This window comes from Musa acuminata, chromosome BXJ2-5, assembly GCF_036884655.1.
Source record: "Musa acuminata AAA Group cultivar baxijiao chromosome BXJ2-5, Cavendish_Baxijiao_AAA, whole genome shotgun sequence".
Taxonomy (NCBI): Eukaryota; Viridiplantae; Streptophyta; class Magnoliopsida; order Zingiberales; family Musaceae; genus Musa; species Musa acuminata.
Genome location: NC_088342.1, coordinates 40,708,822 through 40,726,092, shown reverse-complemented (window position 1 = coordinate 40,726,092; position 17,271 = coordinate 40,708,822). Strand labels below are relative to the sequence as shown.

The 17,271-nt window shown below is 35.8% G+C and overlaps 1 protein-coding gene across 1 annotated transcript; it reads right to left on the bottom strand.

Moving 5' to 3' along the window:
* Positions 1-5,399: 5,399 nt before the first annotated feature.
* Positions 5,400-15,637, bottom strand: LOC103985696 (uncharacterized). Its single transcript, XM_009403482.3, has 9 exons — positions 15,333-15,637; positions 15,116-15,164; positions 12,547-12,635; positions 12,368-12,424; positions 10,084-10,146; positions 9,936-10,001; positions 7,062-7,148; positions 6,851-6,944; positions 5,400-6,179 (listed from the first exon to the last, which is right to left on the bottom strand). The coding sequence occupies exons 1-9, from the start codon at positions 15,435-15,437 to the stop codon at positions 5,689-5,691; spliced, it is 1,101 nt and encodes a 366-aa protein (XP_009401757.1). The 5' UTR covers positions 15,438-15,637; the 3' UTR covers positions 5,400-5,688.
* Positions 15,638-17,271: the final 1,634 nt, after the last annotated feature.

Sequence of the window (17,271 nt, the reverse complement as noted above, 5' to 3'; positions counted from 1 at the left end):
CAGAGACATTAGCTGTACCAAATAAGGGATAGCTCAAGCTGAGTTCTGATTCATGTAATGTGAAGATTCGTTTTAGGAGTTCCAAATTTTACTAACTTGCTTAGGAACTTAAACTACATTCCAAGGAGCATCAATGAACCCATGTCATGGACAACCAACCAAGCTGCAGAAAATGAACGTTCATGTGAAAGATGCTAACATATGCATGGCTGAAACACATACCAATAACAAGCTTCTTGGTGGAAAACAAGAGCAGCAGTCATCTCAAGAACGTCGAGCCAGAGACAGAGATCAAAGATTCAAGCCTTGTGCTCCGACACTTGGTCGGCGCTTATCAGATGACTATCAAGAAACCGGATTCAAGAAAACGTAACCTAATTCCAAGAGGAAACAACGAGTGAGGAGAGACTTCTTCTTCAAGGCAGTTCAAGAATCGCACAGATGACATGACAATAGCAAACCAATAGAGGAAACAACGAAGAATGTGCATATCTCTCATCGCTGCAAGCTTAACAAATGACCGAAACGGATACCAATTACAAATACTCCACCGAAACTAATTCCCCATCAGCTTCTCGACGGCAAACAACAGCAGCAGTCAGCTCAAGAACGTCGAACATTACCAGAGACAAAGATCAAAGATTCGAGCCATAAGAGTTTCAAGAAACCGGATTCAAGAAACGTAACCTAATTCCAAGAGGAAACAACGAGAACGAGAAGAGACTGTTCTTCAAGGCATTTCAAGAAGTCGACGACACCCAAGGGAGAGCGAGTAGGATGAGGAGGACGGCAGGAGAGAGCGGAGAACTGGGTAATCCAAAGCCGATTCCCCGACACAGCGACGTGAAAGGTCAAGGGAGAAACGAGGCCGACGGCTCGGCTCCTCCTCCTAAGCTCAAAGCGAGCTTTACATGCGGGAAGAGAGAGGGAGAGCCACCCGGAGCACTTGGCGGTGGGGGAATGGGCGATCGGCACGTATTAACGGGCATCGGAATCAATCTCTAATTCCGCGACTCCGGCAACGAGTCGATGCCTTGGATTATTGGATCAACTGTCTCGGCCGCGCCACCCAACCAGAAACAAACGTCGTCACGTTACTCCCTTGTAAGGACGCCAGAGAAAAGACGGCCCACCTCCTCTTCGAGAGAAGCAAGCTGTGGCGGACATGGACCGCGAAACGAATCACGGGTAAGGTCGTAACTTGAGTGGCGACAGAAGACGTGTGGTCTGGCGCAATCAATCGGTCGACTCGATCCGACCAAAAGAAAGCTGCCCAAAACCCGGACCGGTTCGGATTGAATCCATCAACGACTTCGATCAACTCGTATGGATCATCAATCAGACGGCCAGGATGATCTTCTTAGCGCGGGCCATGATGAGACGGACAGAGCAGCACCAACTCAAGAAGACAGAGGCTTCATTTGCATCGATGGCTGCGTCGTGGCGACAATTAACTTCATCTCGGGGGTGTCATCGCTGACTCGGTGGCGTTTGCGGAGAGGTGGAACATCGGCTTTGACCACCTCTTCTTCTGGCCATCTTATATATTTTTATTAGATCATTAAGAAATTTATTAATTTATTGAATATACAACATGATTAAATTTAGATATTAATGATTTATTTTTTTTCATAATTTTAACATTATTAATCTTTTTGATTTTCATATAGTTTATGACAACAAAAAAAATATAAATTCAGTATGATTCATCTTCAGATTTTTAAATAATCTAATATAAATTCATGTTGGTAATCTAATAATCTAATATAATTCAGTGTTTTTTCTTTCCTAGGCTCTGTTAAACTCTTATCAATAATATTTTAAATATTTTGATATTAAAAAAATATATTTATTTAGATACTTTAGTGATTATAGCTCTTGTCGATAAATCAAGGATGTTGAAGGAATTCATGCTGGTAATCTTCTTATCGATATCATAAGTGTTGTTCGAGATTTCTTCTCTTTATAGTTTTTCTCTCTTCAAATTGTTTCTCTATAATTTCTCCGTAGGTTTTCTCTCTATGTTATTTTTTTCTAGTTGTTTATATTATCTCTCTATAGCATTATTTATTTTTCTCTATATATAACAAATCTATTTTCTCTCTCAAAATCTAATTAAGACTCTCGATGGGATAAAATAAATATTCGTAGTACTTATTTTTCTCTTGAGAGTCTCTTAGCTCCGAGACTCTCTCCAAGGATAGGTTTTTCTCTTTTCTATGTATCTCTTTTAAGATCTAAATTGACTTTGAGAATCAATCTTGTCTGATACCTTATTAAGAGAAACAAATTTTATAGAAATCAAGGCTTGAATTTAGAAAAGAAAAAAATAGGAGATAAAGAGAAAAGATAAAAAGAATTTTATTACTTACAAAACCAAACCCTCGCAGCTTTCTTTTTACCCATGCTCCACCTCTTTAGTTGGGATTAATGTGGTAGCAAATGGTCTTAGTCAAGTATAGGTTTTGAAATATTACATGCTTAAAAAACCTCTCTTGGCTAGGATCAAATAGAATTTTGATTTAAGAACGTTAGTCAAGATAAGAGATACCATGATGAGAGAAGTCAAAGTCTTGATTTTATCCCTCTATAAATAAAGGGCTCATATAATGCTTTAAAAAATATATAAGATGGAAGAGAGATGAATTAGAGTATAAGTTCATATATTCGAGATTTGAGATATTATAAATTATTATATTCAATATAAAATTTAAAGTTTCTCTATTCTCCTATGTTGTCACTCTTACGTAATTTATTGTTGACCATCATTATTTTATGAGGATTTTTTAACATAATATTATATTTTGATTTTCATTATGATATGATTTCTAATATGGTATCAAAGCAGGTTTGATCCTCAGGATTAAGCTAAATCTTGGAGAGATGAAAAGAGAGAACAATCTACCCAAAGAGAGCGTCTAGGAAATAGATGCTACCAGCACCTATATTACCCTGTTGGGAACCTTCCATTAAGATCCTATCAAAAAATCAACAAAGAGAAATATAGATTGTTAGAGAGAGAAAATATACATATTGAAAGTAAATAGATCTAGAGAGAAAAAAAATAAACCTATAAAGAGAAAATAGGATTGCTAGAGAGAGAAAATTCATAGAGAGAGAAAGAAAAATCTCAAAAAGAGAGAATTTATCGAGAGAGAAATCCAAAGAGAGAAAAATTCTAAGGAGAGAGAAAATTTATGAAGAGAGGGAGAGAGACAATAAAAGAGAAACTTTAGAAAAGAAAAAATTACTCATAGCATTGATGAGAAATAGATTTAATCACGACACCCATCAAGAAGAGGAGATCAAGAAAGTAATTAGTAGAGTGGTTTGTAGCAAGAGAAATATGATCGACGGAAAAGATCGTCACAATATTAGTGGGTTTTAGAGAAAGAGTGAAAGATTCAAAGTTTGATCACTTTTAAGAGAAGATTGAAAGTACAGAAGATGATGACTTTTATGATTTATTTTAAAATTTATTATTATTTAGATTTAATGAAAAAGATTACTAGAGATTGAAAAAAAGTTATGATGAGAACTATTATAGAATCGTAAGGCTTAAAAAAATTATTTTGAATGATTTTAAAGATAAATATGATAGATGATAAAAATTTTATGTTACTTTTTAAATAACAAGAAGAAGAGGTAGCAGAAGAAGATAAAAGATTACTAAAGTTTAACTCTGATCAATACTAGATGAAAGTATTATTTTACGAATATTTAGAGCTCACATAAGAAAAAAAGTTTGATTAATATTAGAAAATATCTATGAAAGAGGTGCATATCCTCTTGCATCCTCAGATAAATTAGAAAAAAAAATTATGATATTAAATTAAAAAAAATTAAAGATCTCTCCCAATATACGTACGACATGACATATGTCCCTAATAGTATTCTTACTAATATATCAAGATTAAATCACGAGTATACAGGCTAAGGTTATGACTCCATCTTGCTAGGCGTCAAAATGTTTCTCGATCTATATCAAGTCCGATGAGTACGTCGAGATCGTTTGATTTGAAAGGTGCAAATGTGGTGGCAAGATTAAATGTCAGCATATAATTGATGTAGAATATTCTCTATCATTGTGAAATTAACGTGCAAGAGGTAAAGAACAAGCTCTCATAATTAATAGATTATTCACCTAAGTAGTATTAAGAAATACTAGAGGTCGCTGGGTAACATGTTAGTAGATGCTGTCGGTAAGAGAAGTTTTAAGATCCTGGATTGAATCTCGACTTTGTCCATTATATTAACCTAATCAAGATATCTAATTCTATCTAGTATTGTGCCAATAGATTTAGTCTTCTAGTGGACGCTTACAAGTACAAAGGGTTTTTTTTTTTTGAAGTAGTAAGGTATCATAGAAGTAGGTAATTTTGGAGAAAATATTTGGAATGCAATTGTTGGAAGGTGAAATATTATCCTCTCGACATAATATGATTAGAACACGTCCATTATCTTTCCTTTTCTCGAAAGAAGCGATTTTAATCTTTAGGGTAGATTTAAATAACTAATAGCATTGTTCTATCGACTTAGACTGGGATCCAAGATAATAATAAAAAAAAAAGATAAAGAACATTTTCTTTTTATCGCTTTTTAATTTTTTTGCAGCTTAGGGGTTTAAAAAGATTTGAATATTTTGGGAAAATTGTTTTATTAGTTAAAATAAAACAATTATATAATATAATTAACTTAACGTGGTGTACCATTTTATACTGAAGTGTGCAGATTGATAACATTGGAATTATTTTTTTTTTTAAATATGTTTATGTATTATTTATATTATTTATGTCCTGAATGATGCTCTATTACATGTGTAGTTGGTGGAACTATACATTTTTTTTATAAATAAACTACAAAAAATAATGATGCCATCTGTGAACTGTTAGCCATGCCATGATTAGGAAAAACATAAAAATAAAAAAATTGGAACGGGTCCAATCCTTAAATAATTGCCATGGACGGGGCCACATATCACTTATCAAAATATAAATATAATTGATGGTGTTTCCATGAAAATGGCTTGCTCTGATGGTAAACCTAAACAAAAGAGAAATTTGTGAGCGACTTAACTTTCTTTTTTTGATGTTTCCGCGACTGTCACTTCAAGTAGACAGACGCTAAAAGCTACCCTTCTATTAAGACAACAAAGATAATTAAAATTATAGACAATCAACTCTCAAACTTTCACTCAATTCATAAAACCTGTAAACCTTTTTAAGCATCCCCAAAGTGGGGCTTTCCATGGATGCTGTCTACCGGACCAATCCCATTCCCCTATTTAGTGATTGCAATGCCACATGGGTAATGTGATAACTCTTATTGGATCCAAACACGAAGGCAGCTAAAATAACATTACAGCTAGTTTTTCAGAAATAGTGATCGGATATATAATATACGGAGAAATCCACAGCAAAGTTGACAACGATTTAGCCAGATTTCATACACTGTCTACACAGCATTTCTGACACTCAAAACTCTTTTACAATCATAAACAAAATCTACTCACCAAGATGTCATATCACCCGGCTATACAATGTAAGTCAGTGCAATACTTAAAAGAGTAGTACACAACCAAAAGACATATCAGTCACTAGATTTTCTGATCCACAGTTAGTGCACATAAGTTTTAAGAGATTCCACAGAATTATCAGGACAAATGAAACTTATAGAACCTGTGTGATGTCATGGAACCGAGCCATTTGGCATCATATTTGGTGGCATGGGCATCGGAGGTGGAGGCATGGGCCTTCCAGCCATCTGCTGAGGTGGTGGCGGTGGTCTCCATAGAGCAGGTGGTGGAACACCCACCCCAGAAGGTGGTGGTGGTGGCGGCCTCATCATACCTGTGGGTGGAGGTGGTGGCAAGTTTGCTGGAGGCCTGAACTGTTGGAGTGGTGGTGGAGGCATCACAGGTTGTGGAAGGCCTTGTCCAGGTTGAGGGTGGGCAGGCCACTGCATTGGGGGAGGAAATTGTCCAACTGGCATCGATGGGGGGCGTACTGCTGGAAGTGGAGCTGGTGGTAGTGGTCCATTGGCAAATGGCCTGGGAGGGATTGCTGGGGGAACTGATCCATTTGCCTGGGGGCCATTAGGGAGCGTTGGTGGTCCACTAGCGAACAAGGTATGTGGTCTGATCCTCTGAGTTCCTGGGTTGCTAGCTGCTAGAACCCGCTCTGCATAAATCACAAAAAAAAAAAAATTAAGCAACAAGAATAACCTGACCGAAACTGTATAAATAATTTCAGGTCATACAGAATACCGTTCAAAAAAAATAAAATTATTGAATGGGGAGTCAGAATAAACCAAACCATGAACTTATTTCATAATAACCCATTAAGCCCAAAATATTACAATTTGAAATGTCCATAGTTCAACATCTTAGTACTAGGAAAGGCATGGAGTCAGGTTAAAAAGGACAGGTCAATAGCAACTGATGATAACACTGTTAAGAATATGATGAATGGGCATGGATAAGTTACACCAATATGTCAAAGCTAGGGCTAAAACTCAGGCCATTTGCGCATAAACACATGCTCAATCTGGTGTCTGGACTACAAACCCATGTTTAGATGTTTCAGATCAGGTCAGGTTGGGTTGATTGACTCAGGGTTTCCAACAACCTAACCAGGGTGGGGGTTAAGTTGGGTTGAGGCTCAGCGCTGATATGCCCAAATTGAGATCGTCAGGCTTTTCGAAGCCAAGCTCAATACATTTTTAAATTGCCACCAGGCTTCTTTCTCAAGTTTTGAATGGGCTGGACTTGAGCCAACAACCCAAATTGCAGCCTAGTCAAGTCCTGAAAAATAAAAGAATATGGTACAAGAAGGTTAGAACAAAAAGATACCTGCTGGGGTGCCATGGCGTTCTCCTTTGGTATCCTTCTTATATGCATATGAAACAGTGATTTGACGGTTACAAAGATACTGACCATTCATGGACTGGATATATGCAATGCACATCCAACAAAGAAATCAAATTAGACCATGAACTATGCATATATAACTAAAATGTTCTCCAAATTGATAAAAAGTATCAAGTAAATTAGACCGTAGTACCTCTATCGCTGCATCAGATGCCTCAAAGGAATCATAGCTAACAAAACCAAAGCCTCGAGAGTTCCCAGTCTCAGGGTCACGCATTATCTAAAAATGCATATAAATTTGAAAGCTGACAGTGACATACATGTAGCATGTACATGTAATTGTAAACAGGATCCATAAATAATGACAGTTGATTAACATCGTAAATGATAGAATATGCGATATACATGTCTTTTCACAAAAGGTAAATGCTGAACCAAATAAAATACATTAAAAAAATGCTTCAACAGAAAATACACATTATTTTAGTTTTGCATATAACTGATGCTTCAGAGAAGTCCTGGGTGGTATCAGCAAGATAGTTTAGGCAAACTGCATAAACATTACGTAAGAAGCTTTGGGTGGTTCATATTAGATCTCGGAAGGAAATATTCCCTTAATGCTACCACTTACCAACATAGTTGGCTAGCAGTTTAATTTTCACAATGTCCAACTGCATGAGTATACACATCCCAATTTTAAGAACCTTTGGGTGGTTCACAGTGATTTAAAAAGCGCTAGGCGCCAAAAGGCGCTAAGGTCCAAAAACGCCTGAGGCGCTAGGCGCTCATCCGAACGAAGCTAGGCGCTAAAATATAAAAATATATAATATAATTAATAAATATAATTATTTAAAATTTTAAATAAAAATATACTATTAAATTAAGAAAATCTAAGATAAAAAATCATAATGTCACATTAACAAAAAGTTTCAAAATTCAAAACAAAAAAATCATAGGGTGCTGAGCCTACTAACTGAGAAAAGAGGAAGCGACAACGGTAGCGAGAGCGGCGAGCAGCGGGAGGCGCGAGCGACGACAACGGCAATGTTTGCGAGCAGCGACAACGACGAGCAGCGGGAGGCGCGAGCGACGACAACGGCAGCGTTTGCGAGCAGCAACAGCGGCAAGCAGCGGCATCGGGATCAGGATCGACAGCGACGAGGGTTAGGGTTCGGTTGTCACTTATAACAGTTTTAGTTGGTTCGATTGAACCAACTAACCATCATAGACCGAACCAGACCTAAAATCCTGGTTCGGTCGCCTTGGTTAACCCAGGCGCTCGCCCGAAGCGCCCAGCGCCTGGGCTCGGGTGAGCGCCCAGGCGGCGCCTGTTTGAAGCGCGCCGCCTGGTAGATTAGCGAGGCGCTCGGGCGAGGTGAGCGCCTGGGCTCGGGTGAGCGCCCAGGCGGCGCCTGTTTGAAGCGCGCCGCCTGGTAGATTAGCGAGGCGCTTGGGCCTCGTCTCACCTCGCCCGAGCGCCTAGGCGAGCGCCCGAGCACCTTTTAAAATCGCTAGTGGTTCATATTAGATCTCGGAAGGAAATATTCCCTTAATGCTACCACTTACCAACATAGTTGGCTAGCAGTTTAATTCAATGTCCAACTGCATGAGTATACACATCCCAAATGCATAGTGAGAGAAATGGATGTACTGATCAACTTAGAGACTGCTATTTAGGTTCATATATTATTAAGACACTTCCAAACACTTGGTTGATGCCATACCATCAAAAAGTGCAAAATTTTAAGTATAATATTTTTTTTGCCATGTGTGATTCATGAGAGACATTCGAACTACTGGCTAGTGTTTTTAATAGGTGCCCGGGCGAGGTGAGACAAGGCTTGAGCGCCTCACACAACTTCTGAGTGACGCGCTTCATTAAAGCATTACTTAGGCTCTCACCTAAGCCCAAGCACCGGATGCCTCGAGCGAGCGCCCAAGAGAAGGTGGCTTGTGCTTGTGCCTAGTTCAATTAAATAGGCAAGTTGGTCCGATCAGACTAACTAGAGAGAAGAGCCTTAACACTAAACCACACACCCCCACCCTCACGCGCCCGACCCACCTTTCAAGTTGGTTCAATCAAACCAACTAAAGAGAAGAGCCCTAACACTAAACCACAACCCCCCACCCCCGCACACCAAACCCAACTTTAAAACCTAAACCCTACGTCCGTCGTCGCTGCCTTCGTGCGCAACTCCCTCGGTCGCCGAAACCTTCGTCCGAAGCTTCCTCCGTTACCGCCGTCTCCATCCCCATCTTCCTCCATAGACACCTTAATCCCTCTTTAGAATTGTTCTCAAACCCTCTTTAAAATTGTTTAGCACTAGTTCATCCTTGTTTGGAACTATTTAGCACTGGTTAATCCCTGTTTAGAATTGCTTTGACAGTTTTGTTATTTGAAGATGAACAATATGATTTGGTACTCTATGATTTCAATTTGATATGACAATTTTATTTTTATAATCATATTTATCAACATAATATATATACTTTATATTTTCATATTCTAGAGCGTCTCACTTCGTTCAGGCAAACACCTAGCGCCTCGGGTGTTTTAGGACCTTGACACCTTTTAGATCCTAGCGCTTTTAAAAACACTAATGGCTTCACAGCATATGTTCATATATTTATTAGCCTAGATTTTCATTCTACATCTAGACCCAGCTTAACTCACCTAATAAAACTCCAACACAAGTTATGAAACTATTAAATTACAAACAGACAACGCTTAACCATGAAAAAAAACAAGAAATCATCAGATAGAAACAACATACTTTATAAACAATGAAATTTATGTTCATGACATATCAAATTAACTATATGAAAAATCTCTCGAAAACAAGCTTATCCTTGAAGTGAAAATGTTTCACTTTTAACAGAATAAAATTATCAATTAATAGAAGATTTTCAAGTTATGCTCAAAGAATGATATTTGAAAACAATGAAAGTAAATGAAAGGATGATATTGTGTGAGGATAGTCATGCAGCCTTGTATTTCCCATACTACATTTACAGTAAGCTGCAGAAGTAATTCAAAGAGTTCAAAGAGAACAATTTAAATTATTACCTTCGGATTTGTTACAATAACACCAAATGCACTGAATGTATCATAGAGAAGCTTCTCATCTACATCCTGCAGCAGACACATGAATTAAAAATCATATATTCCACATTAAAAATGACAGATACAGCTAATAGAAGGAAAAAGACTTTACCGGGTCAAGATTACCAACAAAAAGGTTTGCCCCTACATCCAAGCTCTTCTTGTCTTGAGAAGCCTAAAATAGGCAAAAGAATTAATGATCAGTAGGTTGATTGACAAAAATCATATGCTTTTAGAAAATATTTGTGTAACCAACTGTTTGAAAGGAAAGATCGTCATAGAGGAAAAATAAAAAATCAGACCAACAACTTGAGACTTAATAATAGAGGAAGAACAATAAGATCTTTAAAAAGTTCTTGAAGAATTATTTGTAAACATTAATATGCCAACATCTCTTGGACCCTATGTGAGGTGCAAGGTGAGGTGTAAGTACAGTTCGGCACAGAAATTTTTTTTCTGTAATAACATCTAAATAGTACATAAAAAATAAGTATGGAACATGATATAAGTGTAATATTAAGATAAATTATCATTCAATAACATCTAAATGACGGAGGAAAAAGGACTAATCAACTCAAAGTATAGATTGTTATGTAAAATGTGAAATGAACTAACACAAAGGTGGTTGAAGAAAAAGTACTCAAGACAAAAAAGTGACAATGCAAAGAAGCAAATAAAGAAAGAAAGAAAAAAAAAGTGAAACTAATATGTGAAAAAAAATCATTTGTTTAATTTAGCCCTTGCAGTGAAACATAAAGATGGTCTCTTTCCTTTTTCTTAAAGAATGGGAAATTTATAAATTTTACAAAATAATGCTTTAATCCCTAGCGACATAGATTTCATGATTAATAATTAAGGACAAACGGATAAAGCAGATGTAACATCACAAAGGAGCCTTTTAAAAATCGAGTCTTTTGTAAAGAAATCGACAAGGCATGCTTAAATTTTGCTATTAATAAATGCCATGAGCCCTGTTTAAGGAGAACTGCAAAATTCAATCCTCATTTAGACACCTCTTTGCACACCTTGATCACACTGATTTTGTAACAAATCCTTCATAATAACCTCATCAACAACTGCTTTCTCTATAAACTTATTTATTATGATCAACAAGGACATGAGCAACTTCAAGCTTTGTAAAAGAACAACCAGATAAAGGATCTGAAGCAACACATACACCAAAAGACTGAATCATGGATACCAACATGTGACATGGACACATTGGCATAGCAAATTTCATAAAAGGACACAAGACATGAGACAGCATGGGCATGTCTACGACACATATATGTTTTACATTTGATTATGATTTGTGAACTTTGAACAATATTTAAAATCTATGGTTGTCAGACATGGCATTGATGTACACTAACCACCAAGTACACAAAATGTAAGACAAGCATCGAAATTAGATACATTTAGTCAATATTTGACATGCCTTTATGGCTTATTTAGATGATCTCATTGTCCTGCAATATGCTTAACAAAAAAAAGAGTAGATGGTGGAGCTGTCCTTTACGTTTTGAAATTCCCGGCACATGTTAAGAAGTATCCAACAACTACTGGTGTCCGATATTGACATGGCAAGCATTTTGCAAAATTCATGTTTCACAATGAAGCAAGCATAGTTTTTATGGTGAAAGCAATAAAAGAATAATCCAAGTAAAAAAGACATAAATATCAGATAGTTCATAAAAACTGAATAACCGTTAAATTCATAAAGACATTTGCTTAGACATTGGTGATGGTCAGAGAAACATGATTTGCTAAAAATAAAATAAGAGAATGAAATGGATGTTATAAAAGTAGTGTGAAATTTAATCATCGGAAGCAAATAGGTTGTTCCATTTTATGATTTGTTTCTAAAACACATGAGAGAAAATTGTTAACTCATAACTGCAGAAAACTGTAAAAATTCTCCATGTCAAATCTTTTCATGATCGGAGGCACTAAAAAATTGATTCAATTTGCCATCTGCAGAATCAAGCTGCTTTACTTGGCATGTTCTGTAAGGAAAGCATGTTGGTGCATTAATACATTCCAATAATTTCACTGTTCTACTGTTTGGCTTCAATTTGAACCTGTAGCATGTATTTATATCAGAAATCAATACAACATCCAAATTCTTCTGCTACCTACCTCAATTAGCCCTTGTAAAACTTGCAATTACGTGCTAATGGCAATTAGCCCTGTTATTACCATGACAAAACCTAAACCAGAATTCATAATCAAAGCAACCATGACAGCATGACTTAAATTTCAGATACCAACATATTGTGAAGTAAGGTTATTGCATTAAACCTAACAATGCTACTTAGTGTTAAAGTTGTTGAACATAAAGATAAAAATTAGTAGTGCTTCAGAAAAGGTAAAAGGAATATCAAATAGAAGAGAACCTTGTTTACACGTATTGGCTTTCCATAAAGTTTAATCATGTTCAAGATCTTAATAGCCTGCAAAAGAACAGCACCAAAAAAGGTGAAAATTACTGGAAAGAAAAATGGCCAATGCACAGCAAAGTGATCAACAAAAAATATAAGAAAATCAAGCACGAAAGACAAGAATGTGTACTAACATAATCCGCATCTTCTTCGCTCCGAAACTCCACAAAGCCATATCCTTGGTGAAGATTTGTAACCCTATCTTTTGGAACATATACATTAACTGCAAAACAAAGTCAGATTTGAGATTATCATCATTATGTTTAAGCTTTAGTAGAAAATTAATAGTCTACAACTCCACATACCACCAGAAAAACCTAGAAGAATATTGGTGTAACCTCCCTGAGAAGTCACATGGACGCTATCTTAATCGGTTTAGGACTGATTTGGACATAAAATCACTGATAACTTAACATTTCAAAGAACTCAGCATATGAAAGAAGAAGTGAAAATAGGAAACACCTAAAGAGAAGAAGAATAGGACTTGGAGTAACTTCAAGTAAGCTCACTTTCAACTCAATTTCAAGTGGTTGAAGAAGACTCTTAGGAAAATAACAGAATAAGGAGATATACTCAAATGCTCAATTTGTAAGGGATATATATCTAAATTCCTATTGATTGTGAGACTCTTAGGAAAAGAAATAAGGACTCAAATACTCAGCATATCAGCATAATAGGATATAGATTAACATGAGCAGAATTACCATTGTAATACTCTAGGAATAATAAAAAAAATGAAAACTGAATTACTTTACTAAAAAATAATTCAGCTCCTTTCTCCCCAATTTAGAACATATATTAAGTCAAATAACAGAAAAACTAGTATCCACCAGATACACCTGTGCAATGTTTAAAAAGGACTCAAAATTTTGTCATACTGCTCTTGGAAAATCAACTTAAATAAGGCAATAACTCAATATTATCAATCAGAAATTTTAATCCTAAACTAATAGAACTAAATGTCATGTCTATTATGAAGATAATTAAATCAGATCTGAAAGGTAGGCTGCATCAGATCTAAAGGATATCCTTCATTTGCGTAAGATCCTCTGTCAAACATAAAAACCCTCGAGGTATTAAAGCCCACGAGATTAAAATAACTTAGCTGATCTTTTACACCAAGATGACTGGATGCCATGATATCCCCAATTGTTTATGGTTGGGAAATCCCTAGTGAAGGATCAAAAGATCTTGACCAAGTATAGATCAATCCTGACCTGAAAGTCTCATTTGGCCAATCCAATCCGATCCTGATTTTCATATCTTAAATTATAAATATGAATGTATTGTTGCATAGGTCATGAAAATAGAAGTATTACCAAATGCCTTGATTCCCATTCATATCTCTATTAATCCTGCATTACCTTGCCATGCTATATCAATAGGGTCCACATACAAACTAATTAGTTGTGGAAGCATAAACAGGAAAGAACAACTTTAATTGTATAGTACCACACAGACATCAGTAGCACAAACGTCAAGGAAGCCAAAAAGAAAGAATTGTTCACATGCTTATAGGATCTCAAAAACAGAACAAATAAAAAAACAAACGTTTATTAGTCATTTTTATCTACATTGACTACTTGGAGGTCTATCATACTCGAGTCTAAATGAATATTATGTCTTAACTACTCGAAGGAAAATGATTATAATGTTTAACTTGCACTAGGAACATGACATAAGAAGATCTAACAGATGGCCACAAGACAACTAGGGTATGTGTCACAGAATTTGTAATTTGAACATATACTAATAGAAGCCTTCTAGCTAATAAAACTAGAAAATATCCCTTATCCTACTCTCAAACTTGTTCAATATATTGTTAACCAATTCAGTTACCTCTTCCTGCTAGGAAATGCATTGGATGGTTCACCCCCCAAGCACTAATTCTCTGAAAAGATAGTCATAAGGGAAGAGGAAGAGGAGAAGAGGGAAGATTGAAGGTCAATCTTTACTATCCTACAACAACGACAACATCAAGCTCTGTATAAAGCAGCATCCTTAGTTAAATTAAAAGAATCTAAATCTAAATTATAATTTCTGATAAAATCTTCTTAGGTCTCTATCTAACTCTCCTTACACTAGGATATTTAATTGTCTGACCTCTTCCAACTAGAATTCCTTAGCACGTGCATGAACCACCTTAAATAGTTTCCCTCATTATATCCTCTTCTAACATTTTAGGTGATGATTATCTAACAAACAGATTCATCAAGTAAATATATGCATGAAAGAACCTATGATGTAGCTAACATCCCAAGATAAAATATGGACTTGTAGAATAATATGTAATATAATGTAAACTGTTCATCACCAATACAGGGCAAGAATAACCAAGACAATAACAAAAGTCCATGCATAGTTGCTAATATTCAAGAAGCTTTACAAGTTGAATTTTACCTTTTACTGACTACCTCACAAACTAGAATAAGAAAACAGAAAGGCATGGGTCTTGACAAATTCAAAAGAGTTAGCCAGTTCATGATTTGTAAGATATTATGCCAGCAGCGACTGGTAGGTCATGCAAGAATTCTATGTGCATGCATTTTTTTATCGTCAAGTAGGGTGATTTCAGCAAGCATATATGAGTTGTTATCGCAGAGAGAAAAAACAATGAAATAACGACGACGGTTGTAGGAGAACGATATTGGAAATCGCATTCGACCGCGAAGACCAAGAAACATCAACAGGCTTGTGAATTACCAACTGGGCCAGCTTGGACAAATAATTCCCATAACAACTCCTCCGAAACCTGCAAATAACAACAAAAATGTGAATACATGCAGCATATAGCTCGCTAATTCATCAATATAACAAAACAACAGAAGGGGGAGGGTTTCTTTAAAAACCCTAGATTAAGGGATCAAGACCCACAGCTGAAAATGGGGAAGAAGAGAAGAGAGAAAGCGGCGAGGAGCACCTGCGGGTCTAGGTTTCCCACATAGGTTGTGGCTTCCTGATTCCTCTCCGCGGAGTGCTGGCCGAGGAGGTTGGCTCCCACTCCGGGAGTAATTCGAGTGGTCATTGGGCCCTCGAACACTCGTCCGCCTCGCTCTCAATCGACCACCGAGACGGAACCAGAGAGCAGGAGAAGAGGCGTCGCCTACGACCGCCTGCGGAGACTGTCACAGCAGGGACGAAGAAGGCTCCGAGGCGGCGCTCGAGTTAGGGGAACGCCTTCCCTGACCTGGCGGGTCGGACGGAGTGAGGCTACTTAAGGCGATACGACCGGGCTGGGCCACATGGAGGTCCGGCTCAATTTAAATTTCGACCGGGTGTCGAAATCTTTAACTCGGTCTTGCAAAACGTCGAACCAAATCTGCCAGAAGTCGATCCGCATCCGATCAGATCGGACCCGATCCGGTCTCCAAAGTACATTATCCTATTTTTCCTTTTTTTTTTGTAAAAGATATTTTTTTAATTGCACGAGAAGGGGGAAAAAACTTTATGAAAATAAATAAATATCTTCATTCTAATTTCTAAATCCAATGTCCCAAGAAAATGAATCCTGCATAAAATTAAAATATCAACGTTCAAAATATATTTTTCTCACGTAGGATATTTTAATTAAAACTATTATTTTTATATTTTAACCTCGTAAATTTTCTGTTATGTATATTTCGGTATAGTATATAGCCTCAAAGTTTTAATTTCTAGTCATTTTTTTGTATTATAATAAAATATTCTTTCTCATTTTTTTTAATTATTTACCGATAAAAAAGAATGAGTTAATTCCATAAAAAAATTTATAGGTCGGCTTATTTATGTTTACCAAAATCTTAAAAAATGGAGAAAATATATTTTGCTTTACAAAAAATATTATTATATATTGTGCATCTTATATTTCTTATAAATAATGACATGACAACTATGGGTAAGAATTTCTAAGTCATATCAAATTGTAAATTATAAAATTCAGTGGTAAGAGGGGATCTGATATCAACATCTTACTATTCAATTTCTTAAATGACATGACAACAATGATAGTAAATTGATTCTTAATGTTGTCAATGTAATCGATGATTATAGCTTAATAAGGATAATAACAATAACATATGATTGGTTTCTTTTTTTTTTACTACAATTTTTATGTTCCAATATGACAAATGGCTTCCGTTCCTCTTTATTGATGATGGCTTAATTTTTCACTTTTACCAGATCAAATTCTCTGTGTTCTAAAAACTTATGCCAATGATAATAATAATAATAATAATAATAATAATAATAATAATAATAATAATTAGTGAATTATATGCTCATATGGTCGAAGACATAAATGCAAAGAAGGTCATGCAATATAAATGCTCTGCTTCTCCTAAATCGTGGAAACTACTACAGCAAAGTTACTTGTCATTTAATGGGATCAAACATTGCAAGAAAGGATATTATATTTATTATTACTCGAATCAACTCACCTCTAACGCAAGGAATAATCTTATGTGACATCAGACTTAAATAGACGTGAATTATTTATGTATAATCAAAAAGAAAAAAATATGACAAATGTTAACCTCAGATAATGGACTAATCCAAAAACCATTGTGTTCAATGTTTGGTGAAATCCATGAATTTGTTGAAATAGATAGATATGAATCTTGACTCGATGAATTCTTAGGCCTTTATTTTGGGTTTATAAATATATATATATAGGGTTTTTTTTTAATATTCAAAATACCTCTCAAAAGTGTTTCCTTCAAAATTTTTTATTTTTTATAAGTTTTCAACTGTTACATGTTTTCATTTGGCTCATTTATAATAGTTTTCAATAATATTTACAGTATTTTATTGATGTATTGCAAATATTATTAAAAAATATTATAAATTACATTATATCATTTTTTATTATCATTATTCATAAA

Coding starts and splice junctions, on each gene's coding strand:
- LOC103985696 (XM_009403482.3), bottom strand. CDS start 15,437: ATGACCACTCGAATTACTCCCGGAGTGGGAGCCAACCTCCTCGGCCAG. Junction 12,636..15,115: donor TGTCCAAGCTGGCCCAGTTG/GTAATTCACAAG, acceptor TTTGTTTTGCAG/TTAATGTATATGTTCCAAAA. Junction 10,002..10,083: donor TTGTTGGTAATCTTGACCCG/GTAAAGTCTTTT, acceptor TGTCTGCTGCAG/GATGTAGATGAGAAGCTTCT.